The following is a 14,787-nucleotide window of genomic DNA, read 5'->3' on the forward strand; positions in this document are numbered from 1 at the left end:
AGTGGTGCTGGATCAGCAGTTAAGTAACCTTTAACTATGTATTTCTTAAATAAGTTGTCCCTTTTGGTTTTCTTGTTTGCATTCTGCTTGGGAGTCTGTATATCATTATAACACTTTAAGCAACTCTACAAGAGATCAATATGGAGTATTGAATATAGAAACTGAAGAGCTTTTCAAAGGCACAATGAGGACTTAGAATCCCAACTTTTGCTGAAAACCCATGAACCCCTAAGAGTTCACGCCAGGGTTCTGCCAGTCAGTACCTCTATTACTTTTTCTTTCTCTCTCTCATACGAACTCAGAAAAGTTACTTTTTGCTTTTATTTGTTTGGCTTTATCATATTTCTTGGCAACAGCTGTGTTTAGTCACTGAGATTTTTCATATTGTAATAAGGCCTGCTTTACTGGATTGCATCTCTCATTTGAGATGGTTGTCATTTCCTTTAAACAAAACTAATACAATTTATAAACTTGACCGATATGAAGATGAACTAAAATACGAGAAATAAACTGTAGTAAAGCAGTGAAACTGTTACATAACTGTTAGGAAGAAATGCCATTTTTAAAGGTGTGAATACTACTATAGTTCCGTGGTTCCCAAACTGAACCTTTGGGTGTTTGCGAAATGTATTGGGATTCGCAGAAAAAAATTCTGTAATGGCAGACAGAACCATCCCTAAAAACCCCAGGGGCTGGCAGCCCGAGCCCCAAGACCATGACTTCTTAGAAGAACAAGTTTCAGCTTTATTATAGTCATGCTTTGTTTGCCTGGACTGCTCAAGACCCGAACGCTTGTGGGAGGAACTCTTTATTTGAGCTGGCTTCTTAAATACTTTCATATTGTCTCACATCTGGTACTCCTTGATGAAACATGTAGGAGACTTAATTGAAGTGATAAGAGCTATAAAAGTGAAATCTTGGAAGAGTGTTGCCATTTTCATAATGTAATAACAATAATGTCATGATAAATAATAATGTAATAATTAGTGTGTAATAAGCTTGTCATAAAACCATATTATTTCCAAGATCGCTGCTGCTATAATTTGTGCTCAATAAGGGAGAAAATCCCTGGAAATATCATTTTTAGGAGGCAGTTTGCAAGATTTGATATTTTTGTGAAAGGGGTTCACGGGTTGTTAAAGTTTGGGAACCACTGCTATAGCTCTTCAAGAGCAGCATATTTGTTAACACTAGTTAATCCTTTCAGACTAAACAAAACTGGGCCAATAAGAGGACAAACTGGGAGCTAAATGCTTTGACATCAGGTGGAGAATGACTTGAGACTGTTTCTTCCCTTTGAATTGCTAAACGGGCATCCCCTCATCATCATCATTTGGATTAGTTTTGAGTCAATGACATGAGCCTTCCTTTAAATGTACGTGGTTCACGATGGATAGGTTGGTGATGCCTTTATTATATTCCCTTTAATCTACAGCTGATACAGAAGGTCCTTTTTAAAAATAAAAGAATCTTTAGAAATGAAATCTATAACTGGAAGTCCCCAGACTTTCCTATATTGAAACTTAGTTTCTGTTATGGATGAATGTTTTGTATGTGGTTTCTTTGTCTCTAGCCTACTTTCTATGGACTCTCCCCCCTTTCCAGGGCCGTCCTTAGGATTTATGGTGCTCTAGGAGGGATTATTAAACTGGTGCCCCTGTGCCTGTCTTGCTCTTAGCAACACAAACATAAGCTTACCCTATTGGAAAACTTGCCACATGCATGTTATTAAAACCAGTTTAACGTAGTTAAGCACATTGTAATGGTGATGGACTAGCACTAAAGAAGTAGCACTATAGAAAAAATTCTGATTTGACAGAATGATGCAAAAAATATAATTTTTTTAATTTGTCAACATTTTATTGGAAATTTATATGAAGAGATATTGAAAAAAGGATTTGTTTTTAATTAAAAGCAATCTTTCTGGCTTTTTGGCTGCAAAATCAGGAATAATGTCACCATATGACAAAGAGATGTCTTGTTCGATTGCAAGAATAGCAAGACCAGTCAAGTGTTCCTGACTCCTTGTAGAGCGGAGATAGTTTTTAATGGGCTTTAGCTTTGAGAAACTCCATTCTCCTAATGCTACTGTTACAGGAATTGTCAGTAGAATACGAGTGGCAAGGTACACATTAGGATATAAGTCAACAAGTTTGCTGGTATGAGTAAACTGTACAATGTTCATCATCGATTTTGCATGTGGCAAATCTTCAATTCTTCAAACAGTTCAAGTCCATTTAAATCAAAATGATAGCCATGCTTCAGGAGACTTTCTAGGTCAGGGGTCTCCAACGCGGTGCCTGTGGGTGCCATGGGGCCCGCAGGGGCCTCTCAGTGCACCTGCATACTGGCCTGCGGACAAGCATCTGCTGAAACGCCAGCGAAATTCGGCAGCATTTCGGCGGCGATGCCTTTGGATGACGCCGCTTGCTGCCGATAAGCAGCATAATCCAGAGGCGTTGCCGCTGAAATGCCGCCGAATTTCGGCGGCATTTTGGCGGATGCTTGTTCACTGCCACGGTCCTTTGTCTGGCGGGCGCCAGACGAAAAAGGTTGGAGACCACTGCTCTAGGTTCTTGCACTTTGTCATTAGTTGCTCTTATTTTTCCTATTTCCTTGAATTTAGTACTGCTCAGCCTGCTACCAGCTGAGTGAATGGAACCCCAGGCCAACAGTGGGTTGAGTGGCTCAGCCAGGGTCTCAGCCGCCGGCCTTCTCAGCCCGCTGCCAGCCTGGGGTTCCCCAGGCCAGCAGTGGGTGCTGAGTGGGGCCAGCGGCCAGGACCCTGGGTGGCAATGGGGCAGCCACTGGAACCCCCGAGCAGTGGTGGGCTCAGCCGCTCAGCCTGCCACTGCATGCCATCAAAAATCAGCTCGCGTGCCACCTTTGGCACGTGTGCCGTAGGTTGCTGACACCTTCTCTATACATTAGTAAGGAGATGAGCATATTACAGTTGTTGGAGGGCTCTATTTAGCAGTAACAGGGCTATAGGAAAGTCAGTCAACGTTTTTTGTTTGTCTGATTAAAACTGGCCCACTCCCTTCCCCATACCAAACTTATCACAAATAATTGTCAACTTAATTTTCTGTTTTTGGCTAAGATATTGATTTTAAAAAAAAATATATTGAAATTGAATTCAGGATTGTTAGCAAGCATTTTTGGGGACCAAATTTGTTAAATGACAATCTAAATGGAAACACAGTACTGCTTTCATGCTTGGCTCACCCCCCAGCCTGCTGGTCCAACAGCTGCAGTACAGGAGGAGATAGGTGGAAAAGTGCAGGACCCCAAAATCCACCTCTTGGGGTGCAGAGTGGCAACAGCAGCAGCAAACACTCAGGTCCGATCACATGCCAATGGGCACCACTGCCAGCCCAACTGACCATGGTGAAGTTAGCACAGCATCTGATCTCAGGGACGGGGCACCCATGAAGCCACAGCAGCTCATCCTGCCCTATGCAGCTCCCCCCGGATGAGATGGATCACTGCCAGCCTGGGGGAGAGACGCACTTCCCAGCTAAGGCGACCAGATCCAGATGTCCTGATTTTATAGGGCCAGTCCCGATATTTGGGGCTTTGTCTTATATAGGTACCAATTACCACCACCTAGGGTGACCAGACAGCAAGTGTGAAAAACCAGGATGGGGGGGGGGGGAATAGGAGCCTATATAAGAAAAAGACCCAAAAATCAGGACATCTGGTCACCCTACAGGTGAGTTCCTTCCCCCATCCCTTCCCAGAGACCCCAGCAGCCAATCCCCTCCCTCAGACTGTGCTGCATTCATCTCTCTCTAGGACGCAGCAGCCCTGCTCTTACATGCTTCCCGTCTGTCCAGGCTCCCAGCAGAGCAGTGCCTCCAGACCTAGTGGTGCGCGCTAGGCGGCTGCCTGTTCTGCCTATGGCTAAAGACGGCCCTGCCCCTTTCTCTCCCCCCAGCTCCATTACTACAGCCTCTGAAAGCCCCACAATCTTAATGTATTTGTCATTTACTGGACCTGTGTGGAGACTAGTGAATTTTGATTCCCTAAGTGAGCAAAACTGACACATAGGAGTACTTAGAGACAAGTTACAGCAGCAGTAAAGTAAAGTATCTGATTCAAACATGGACACGTAATACTTTCTTCCTTTTGAGTAGCCTTTATTGAAAGATGCATTTAGACAAATTCCAGATGCTCACAATTACTTTTGATATTTAAAACAAAACAGTGGCTGAGAGTTCTTAAAGCATAACATGATTATTCTTCCTGGCAGTGAGTATACTTATATTTCTGGGCATGGAGCAGAAAATTGACAAGGAGAATGAATTTAACATGGAGAATGAATTACTCAGAGATTTCTCCTGGTCAGACTTCAAGAACAAAGTTTCCAGGGAAGAGCAGAAGAAGTCTGAACTGCCGCTGCCTGTGCTATACCTGTAGTATTGGATCCTGTTCTGTGGATAACTAAACTATTAGTCTAGCACCTATAACAAGCACGGTTCACTAACAACAACAAAAATGAACTACCATTTTTCCATATTGTCATTATTCTGGGAACTGTACACATGGGGACCAGGGTGTTTAGACTGAACCGAGATTTGAAATTAGGGAAGAGTATTGCATTGGACCAAGTCACAATAAATCTGGGTTTATTTCCTGGCACTGCCTTATTTAAACTTGTTCTAAAATTCTGTATGAACTAAGAATATTTTTGGGGTGGAGGGTCCCCAGGAAGCTCTTTTTTAAATTATCACTAAAAATGCATTTGAAAGTTAGTTTCTTGACTTTCAATTTGTCCTTTGAAAGCAAGTGAAAAAGCCCATGAACTTCAGTTTTCTGTCTCTATCAGCTTTTCCATCCTCAATCTGGAGAGGAATATTCACATTTGTGGTAACCAAACTGAGATCCCCCTGGAGCCACTTCAGTCAAAGGCACACTGGTTTAGATTAAAACACAAAACAAGTTTATTAGCTACAAAGAGATTTTTAGTGATTAAGTGATTGCAAACAGATCAAAGCAGATTACCTAGTAAATAAACAAAACTGCAAACTAAACCTAAAATACTAGCCTGACTGAATATGAATTAACAGTTTCTCACCCTGACTGATACAAGCAGGCTCGCAGATTCTCAGTGCACAACCTCCACCCCCATGGCCCTTCCAAATCCTTTTCCTTAGGAGCTTCTCTCAGGTGATGAGTTGTGGGGGAATGAAGAACAACAGATGATGTCACTCCCTGCCTTATATAGCTTTAGCACATGGCAGGAAGTCTTTGTTCCAAAAAACAGTTCCCAGCCCATTTGTGGGGGAAATGGAGTCCAGAGACATGTGGTCTGGTCACTGCCCTTGCAGAGTCATAGCAGCCATTACTTACAGCCTGGCCAAAATGTCCACAGGAAGGCTCACTAGGTGGGGGATAGGCCTTAGGAGAAGCTTATTTTCCCATTACCCTGAATGGGCATTTCACAACCAGATATTTAGACTGGAAGCATCTTGCCTAGTGGGTATCACCCAGGTGTGACTACATGTGAAATACAGATACATAGTCAATATTGATTCCAGATACAAAAGTGATACATGCGTATGACTAAGATAATCCTATTCAGTAAATAACTCTTACGATGACACCTCACATGCCACATCTTGTACAAAACGCATCATAATTCTGCCATAATCATACCATAATATCACTATGAAGAACATAGGGTGCAGTGTCACACGGTGTTTATAGATGCAGCATGTGGATGCAGTGGTAGATGACTTAGCAGCCTTTTGCATAAATGGATGTACTCATTAAGACCTTTTGCTGTATCATGAATGTGTTTTGAAGACGTTCCATAATTCATAGGCTTTTTCAACACTGTTTCTTTGGGTGATTCTTTTTCCATTAAAAGAATCAAAGCTATTACATTTTATTTTCAGACAGATGGAGACGCTCAAGGTCTATGATGGGAACATAGGAATCGCTATACAGAATCTCTCTCAATGTCTAGTAACAGGTGCTTCAGAAAGTGCAACCTTCCTCTAAGCCCTGCCCCTCCAACAAGTTACAGTGTGCAGTAACGTCTGTGCAGAAGTTTAACATAAATAGCAATTGGTTCGACCTTGTGCTTTGGTGTGACAGAGTTTCTTTCCCAGACCTGAAGAAGAGCTTGATGTGGCTGGAAGGCTTCTCTCTCTCCCCAACAAAAGTTGGTCTAATAAAATATTACCTTACCCACCTTGTCTTTCTTATATCCTGGGACCGACATGGCTACAGCAACACAAAATTTTTACAAAGTTTCCATATTCAAGTTACAAAGCTGCATATCAAACATTTAAAGCCCAATAACTTTTAAAAATAAAAACTAACTCTAGGAAAGCAAGCCAAGTTTAGGGTAAAAGCCAGCCCAAAGGTGATGGCAAAATGTTTTTCCTGGTGAGTGTGCAATGTGCTTTAGCTGGGCATTCTTGTACTTCTAAATGCAGAGGAAGTGGAAAAGTGCTTTCAAAGGAGAGTTAATCAAATAATGCTTGTCAGACAAAAATGTGGTGGGTTTTTTCCTGTTTTGGTTTGCAAACCCTCTGTTAACCTGCTTATGTTTTTGGTATTCATAACTCTTTCAGCTCATTCATTCTCTCATTAACCCCCCCTGCCCTTGACACAGACTCACATGCTGGTGGGGCAGTGGTTGGACTGGGTTTGCTAGGGCTTTTCTTGGAGAGCTGCCATCCACTCCAATCACACAATCTAGCTCTGAAGAGCCCTCTTTATTGGTCACAAGGGAGGGAGGGAGCTGCACCCTTGTGCACACACTTAGGCTGGGCTCAGGAAGGGAACAAACGTCATTCAGACTCTTCTACTGCAGAAAGTTTTTTCTTTTACATCTGCCTGTGCAATGGTGGCCAGGGATTAGGCCAAGCAGTTGTTTCTCATCCTCAGAAAATTTTATTGGTGTATAATTGCTCTTTGTTGTTGTGATGCTAACTATTGTTTCCTTTACTCTTCAAGCTAAGCCAGAATTATGTTTAGGTTGAGGATCTTCCTCAACATCATGTCACAACTTTAGGGGTGAATGTAGTCTTTGCAGCAGCAGCTGGGTAAATCTGTTCATCTGTTTGCACAGGCATGGCAAGTAGAGTGGCGTATGTATTTCCCACAACTGTGGAATCTGTGTGTGCTTGGAATGAAAGGCTCACAGGCTGAGACTTCCTGGAGTCTGTTCCAGCAGCGGCTCTAACTCTCTTTGGTGAGAGTGAAGTGTGGCTTGGTGAAAGCCACATCTAGGGCTGGGTGGGCTTGATGGTATCTCTAGCCAGGTACCCATTTTGACTTTGGGGTCTGTCAATCAGGACAAAGGAGTGGTTCATGCTCAGGCTGATTAGCTGCAACCACATTTTGCCACAAGCCTATGTTCATGTCCCTCCTTTGTTTGCTTACATTCACATATGTTTGTTTAAAAAAGTTGTGGCCATTATGGCATAAATCAGAGGTAGGCAAACTTTTTGGCCTGAGGGCCACATCTGGGTATGGAAATTTTATGGCAGGCCATGAATGCTCACAAAATTGGGGACTGGGGTGTGGGAGCGGGTGAGGGCTCTGGCTGGGGGTGAGGGCTCTAGGGTGAGGCTGGGGATGAGGGGTTGAAGGTGCAGGAGGGTGCTCCAGGCTGGGATCAAGGGGTTCAGAGGGAAGGAGGGGGATCTGGGGTGGGGCAGGGGGTAGGGGTACAGGTTCCAGGCAGCACTTACCTCAAGCAGCTCCCAGAAGCAGTGGCATGTCCCCCCTCTGGCTCCTATATGGAGGTGCAGCCAGGCAGCTCTACACGCTGCCCCATCCACAGGCACCACCCCTGCAGCTCCCATTGGTGGGACTTGGGGTGGGGGAAGTGTGTGGAGCCTCCTGGCTTCCCCTACACATAGGAGGAGGGGAGAGAGAGGACATGCTGCCGCTTCTAGGAGCCACGCAGAACAAGGCAAGCCCTGGACCCCGCTCCCCATCGGGAGCTCAAGGGCTGGATTAAAATGTCTGGAGGGCTAGATGCGGCCCCCAGCCTGTAGTTTGCCCACCCCTGCCATAAATGATCCTTAACTTGTAAAGTGTCTTTGTGGGGACCCCCTTAGGCAATTTACTTGCTCAATTTAAATGAATTTTAAAACTATGTGTAATTCAGAAACTGTACCATTCAAGTATTTGCTGTTGGTGATATGTGACTGGTCATTTTTAATTTTTTTCTCCTCTGACTGACTGAAATTCTTACTAGAAAGAAAAGAAACAATGGTGTAGGAGATGTGTGCCATTCTGGGGCAGCAGGGAGCCAGGCTCCCTCACTATGCAAGTCCGGTGAGTCAGCAAGTTAGCCTGGTGGGGCAGGAAACAGTTCAGGGCTCAGACCCTCAGGCAGGGGCTGAGCACAGAGTTCAGTAATAAGCCCAGGCTCTAGGTCAGGGCAGGGCAGCAAACAAACAGTTCAAGAACAAAGCCCAGGCTCCTGGTCCTGAGCATCAGGGAGACTGCCACCCATGAGTGGGGTGGCAGGGAGGACACAGGCCCTCCCAACTCCACTGCATCCCAGCCCAGGGCCCTGACAGCAGCAGGCAACCTGCTGTTGTGTCAGTGGGGATCCTGGCCACAACACTCTGGGTGTGCCACAGCCCAACTAGAGTCAGCTGCCCTCAGGCTACTTCTGAAATCCCCCTCTATCAGTACCTGGGTTTGATCAGCATCCTCCACAGCATCAAGCACCATGGGCTCCTCAGGGTACTCCACGAGCAGTAAGCTGGGCAGCTCCTCTGGGTCCCTTCTCACCAGAAGGATTACTGGCTTCTCTGGCATCTGGTCAGCATCCAGCCACAACAGGTAGGGCCAGTCCTCAGGGTGGCCACAGGCAGTAGGAGCTAGGGCACCAACATCCAGCCTCTCCAGCAGCCAGGCAGCTTCTAAGCCCTGGGGTTGGGCTTTTATACTTCCTGTCCTGCACCTTGACCTGAGGGGGTCGGGTGCAGGCTCCAGTGGCTCCACCCACTTTGGCATCAGGAGGGGTTCATCCCTCTCTGGGGCAGCTGGGAGCTAGGCCACCTCACTACAGATGGATATCCCTGTTGCTTCAAATTCACCAGACTCTTGAGACTCTCAGACCTTTGCATGATTACTCAGTAGAATTTCAAATATGGGATACTATGGCCCCCAGCAGCAGCAGCAAACTAAAATTGAGCTATATATGCATGTTCAAATCAGTTTTTTCATTATCTAAGTCAACCTCAAATGGAACAAGATTATCTTTATACACTAGTAGGTACAGCCTACAAATAAACATGGGCTAAGTAGCTGACTTAGAATTACTTCATTAATGTTACTATCGTAATACAGAGTAAAATTCTGGGCATCAGCTTAATTAAAAAAAAAAAAGAAAGAAAAAAAAAAGCTTTTCCCTTTTCTTAGCTCTCATCCCAATGACTGAATATTCTGGGGGAAGTGGTAATCTTCCACTGCTATGACAAAGCACAAAAATTAAATAATAATTACACAATCATTATGTGAATTGTAATAAAATGTTCTTAAAGTCCTCTCTTAAAATAAATGTTTTCGCTAGTGTAATCCACTTGAGTTTCCAGGAGAGATTAAAAATGTATATGTACAAGTGATGAATGAAATGGTTAACAACAAAAGTACAAATCTCAGTCTTTGACTTCCTTCACATAAACTTCAATGAAAGGTTTTTAATTTTTTTTTTTTGGACAAATGGCTAGATGTAGGGACCCTGTTCCTGCTTGCTTTACTCACATGATTAACATTCTGCCCCCCTTGCCATTCAAGTCAACCAGATCATGTAAGATGTTGAGTACTGTCATGTATGATTTCAGGGTAACTCATAGGAGACTTGCAGCATTCTGCTTCATAGAATGCCAGAGGCTTCATTTTCAGAGTTACTGAGAACCTCCCATTGACTTCCATTCCAACAGTGGGTGGTCAGGCCCTGTAGGAGTCCAAGAAGGATTCAGCCAACTAAGTGTGGGGTTTTGTTTGTTTGTTTGAATAAATAGCTAAGAAGAAAGAAAGTGCTTGTCACCTAAGTATAAAATTTCTACCTTGAAGTATTCTTGTCATGTAAACTGCAGGGGAATCCATCTTGGCAACATTTCTTTATTTTGGTCTATGATTTATCATCATTATGGCACTTTTGCATATTCAGGAATGCATTTACTTGCTGGCTGAAGTCTGAGTTGAAATCTCAGCAGTAATTAAATTTGCCTGAAGCACAGTCATAAGGATCTAAGGGCTTGGCTACACTGGAGAGTTGCAGTGCTGTAAACCCACCACCAGCGCTGCAACTTACTCACCGTCCACACTTGCAAGGCACATACAGTGATGCATCTCCCTGGCTACAGCGCTGGTTGTACTCCTGCTCTGCCTCGGGTATAAGGATTGCAGCGCTGGTGATGCAGCGCTGCTTCACAAGTGTGGCCACCAAAAGCGCTGTAATTGGCCTCCAAGGTATTCAGAGGTATCCCAGAATGCCTGTTCAGCCACTCTGCTCATCAGTTCGCACTCTACAGCCCTGGCCTCAGGTGACCTGCCCTTTAAATGCCCCGGGAATTTTAAAAATCCCCTTCCTATTTGCTCAGCCAGGTGTGGAGTGCAATCAATCAGTGAATCTTCCAGGTGACCATGCCTCCACGTGCCAAACGAGCCCCAGCATGGAGCAATGGTGAGTTAATGGACCTTATCAGTGTTTGGGGAGAGGAAGCTGTGCAGTCACAGCTGCGCTCCAGCCGTAGGAATTACTATACCTATGGGCAGATCTCAAGGGCCATGACCGGGATGCAGTGCAGTGCAGGGTTAAAGTAAAGGAGCTGCGCAGTGCCTATTGCAAAGCCCATGAGGGAAACCGACGCTCAGGTGCTGCCCCCATGACCTGCCGTTTTTACAAGGAGCTGGACGCGATACTTGGGGGTGACCCCACTGCCAATCCGACGACCACGATGGACAGTTCAGAGCGAGGAGAGGAGGAGGTGGAGGGGGGGGAGGAAACCGAGAGTGAGGGTACTGGGGTGGGGGGAGACACCCCGGAGTACCAGGAGGCATGCAGCCAGGAACTCTTCTCAAGCCAGGAGGAAGGTAGCCAGTCGCAGCAGCTGGAACTTGTTGGTGAAGAAGAAGCAGAGGAGCAGGTTCTCGGTAAGCAGCTTTTATTTTCAGGATGGAAATGTTTCGGGAGAGGAGGGGGGGGTTATGGCTGCCTGCATGCATGCCTAAATGTGGAATAGCCCATTGATGTGGTCTATCACGTCGCAGTAATCGGCCTCAGTAATCTCTTCAAAAGTTTCTGCCAGAGCGTGGGCAATGCGCTTGTGCAAGTTTATAGGGAGAGCCACTGTGGTCCTTGTCCCAGTCAGGCTAACGTGTCCGCGCCACTGTGCCGCAAGGGGTGGGGGGACCATTGCTGCACACAGGCAAGCTGCATAGGGGCCAGGGCAGAATCCGCATTACTGCAGAAGACCCTCCCTTGCTTCCCAGGTGACCCGCTGCAGCGAGATATCTTCCAGGATAAACTCTTGTGGAAAATGTTGGGATAGTGTTCAGTGTAGGTCCCCCTGCAGCTGTTTGCTTTCCCCAATGCACAGAAACCCCAGTACAGCCCTGAACCAATCAGTCCCCCTTCCCACGTGACCCGCAGCAGTGAGATATCTTCCAGGATAAACTCTTGTGGAAAATGTTGGGATAGTGTTCAGTGTAGGTCCCCCTGCAGCTGTTTGCTTTCCCCAACGCACAGAAACCCCAGTACAGCCCTGAACCAAACAGTCCTCCTTCCCAGGTGACCCGCAGCAGTGAGATATCTTCCAGGATTAATTAACTCCTGCACTCATTCCCCCTTACTCACCATTTCTTCGCTGCTATGGGTTCTGTGTGCTCTGTTTGGTATGTGGAAAATATGCTAAAATGAGACTGTAAACTCCTTCACTGTGATTATACACAATGCTGCCTCTCTGTTAAATGTTTCAGTTTTTGTCTTTCTAATAACAGTGTCCTTGAATTCTCGACTGGCCGTATCAGAGACTGCTGAGAGGCTACAAAACTTGAGGAAGAAGCCACGGAAAAGCAAGGAAGATATGGTGAAAGCAGTTATGAATCAGTCTGCCAGAGAGAGTAAAAAACTGCAGGAATGGAGGGAAAAAATGCAGCAGTGGAGGGAAAGAGAAAGCAGGAGAAAGGCAGTGGCTAAGAAGAAAAGCACGAAGCAGCTGATAAGCATCCTGGCGCGCTAAACGGACTGTATCCAGCCACTCGTAGCCATGCAGGCAGAGCACTACCGCGCTGCCCCGCCCCCCAGTCCCAAAGCTCTTTCCCTTGTGCCCCAATGTCAGCTCAAAACCCCCCTTCTCCAGCATCCAGGTTCTTACCACCACCAGCTGCCCCAACACCTGTACGTTCACCTACCAGCTCTGAGAACTACGACCCTTACCATCTGCACTGAACACCCATCACCATGCAGCATTTTCATCCTGAAGTGCAGCAGTCATTGCGCAGCACTCCAGGCAGGACATATTCAAACCTCTGACTGTACAGTTCACCACCCCACCCCCCTGCCCTTTTAGTTATTTTCTTTTCAATAAATGAATTCTTGGCTTTTAAAACAGTTTTTTTTATTGCAGAAAGTGAAAGATACCGTAGCCCTGGAAAAAAACAGGCACTGCAAATCACTGTTACCACTGCACTTCACTCCCGTGCAAGGCACCAAACATTACTGTTGGTTTTCAGCCTCAAACTCCTCCCTCAAGGCATCCCTAATCCTTGTAGCCCTGTGCTGGGCCTCTCTAATAGCCCTGCTCTCTGGCTCTGCAAATTCAGCCTCCAGGCGTTGAACCTCGGAGGTCCATTCCTGACTGAATATTTCACCCTCCCCATCACAAATATTATGGAGGGTACAGCACGCGGATATAACCGCAGGGATGCTGCTTTCCCCTAAGTCTAGCTTCCCATAAAGAGATCTCCAGCATCCTTTTAAACGGCCAAAAGCACACTCCACAGTCATTTGGCACCGGCTCAGCCTGTAGTTGAACCGGTCCTTGCTCCTGTCAAGCTTCCTGTATACGGTTTCATGAGCCAAGGCATTAACAGGTAAGTGGGGTCTCCAAGGATCACAATGGGCATTTCGACGTCCCCTACTGTGATCTTCCGGTCTGGGAAAAAAGTCCCAGCCTGCAGCTTCCTAAACAGATGCGTGCATCATGCACCTTTCCAGGCCAGCCTGTGTAAATGTCAATGAAATGCCCACGGTGATCCACAAGTGCCTGGAGAATCACAGAGAAATACCCCTTCCGATTAATGTGGGGTGGTGCCAGAATAGGAATATGCGTCCCATCTATCGCCCCTCCACAGTTAGGGAAACCCATTTGTGCAAAGCCATCCAGAATGTCCTGCACGTTCCCCAGAGTCACGGTTCTTCTTAGCAGGATGCGATTAATGGCCCTGCAAACTTGCATCAACACGATTCCAACGGTAGACTTTCCCACTCCAAACTGGTTCGCGACTGATTGGTAGCTGTCTGGAGTTGCCAGCTTCCAGATTGCAATAGCCACCCGCTTCTCCACTGGCAGGGCAGCTCTCAATCTCGTGTCCTTGCGCCGCAGGGTGGGGGCGAGCTCAGCACACAGTCCCATGAAACTGGCTTTTCTCATCCAAAAGTTCTGCAGCCACTGCTCGTCATCCCAGACTTCCATGACGATGTGATCCCACCACTCAGTGCTTGTTTCCCGAGCCCAAAAGCGGTGTTCCACGGTGCTGAGCATTTCCGTGACTGCCACAAGCAATTTAGTGTCATATGCATCAGGCGACTCGATCTCATCGTCGGACTCCTCACTGTCACTTTGGAGCTGAAGGAATAGCTCCACTGCCAAACGTGATGTGCTGGCAACACTCATCAGCAAAGTCCTCAGCAGCTCGGGCTCCATTTCCCACAGAAATCATGCTGCACAGAAACCGTTGGGAGAGTCACAATGGCGCCAAACGTGGACGGAAAAACAGTGACTGCTGGGATGTGAAGCGATGCACCACGGGGCGTTGGGACAGGAAGCGGAATGACCTGCACCCTTCCGTCCCCTTCCCACAACCCACGGCGCCAAAATGGGACGAGGTGCTCTGTGGGATAGCTGCCCACAATGCACCACTCCCAACAGCGCTGCAAATGCTGCAAATGTGGCCACACTGCAGTGCTGGTAGCTGTCAGTGTGGCCACACTGCAGCGCTTTCCCTAAACAGCTGTACGAAGACAGCTGTAACTCCCAGCGCTGCACACCTGCAAGTGTAGCCAAGCTCTAGGTTTATCACACAGCTTACTTCCTATTATATTGTAAATGCCATAATGAAACACATGCCCTATCATGTTGATTTTTAAAATGTGCTTGTGAACTTAGAAGACCTTTGATCCTGGGATCATGAATCCCTTCACTGATTCCATGCTTACCCTTCAATAAAGACAATTCTAATTTTTTTCTTTAAACAAGGCTGTCATACAGATGTGGATGCAACTGAACAACAAAAAGTTTTGGGGGGTGAGGAACCGGTTTGTCTGCTCCCAGCAGCAGCAATATAATATAGAGGGATAAGGTAAATGGGCTTGGACGAAAGAAGAGTGGAGGGGAAGGATGGTAATTTTCTTTGGTTTTTGGTACTCAGATGTCTGCATCCCTTTGAGTTTCACTCAGAGTTTTGAAATCAGTTTAACCCAAACACCTATGTTGAAATCCTGGCCTCCTACAAGTAAAACAGCTCCAAGTACTGATCTTTGAAGGGCTTTCATTTCAAACCATATATTGTGTACTTAAGCCC

The 14,787-nt window shown here is 46.2% G+C and overlaps 1 protein-coding gene across 1 annotated transcript in view; it reads right to left on the reverse strand.

The window, feature by feature from the left end:
* Positions 1–12,367: 12,367 nt before the first annotated feature.
* The window catches only part of LOC127048306 (uncharacterized), a 3,450-nt gene continuing 1,030 nt past the window's right edge, over positions 12,368–14,787 (reverse strand). The window contains exon 2 of the mRNA XM_050948024.1: positions 12,368–13,927. Within this exon, the coding sequence (XP_050803981.1) occupies positions 13,122–13,910 (789 nt within the window). The 5' untranslated portion in view covers positions 13,911–13,927 and the 3' untranslated portion in view covers positions 12,368–13,121. The remainder of the gene's footprint in view (positions 13,928–14,787) is intronic.

This window comes from Gopherus flavomarginatus, chromosome 3, assembly GCF_025201925.1.
Source record: "Gopherus flavomarginatus isolate rGopFla2 chromosome 3, rGopFla2.mat.asm, whole genome shotgun sequence".
NCBI lineage: Eukaryota > Metazoa > Chordata > Testudines > Testudinidae > Gopherus > Gopherus flavomarginatus.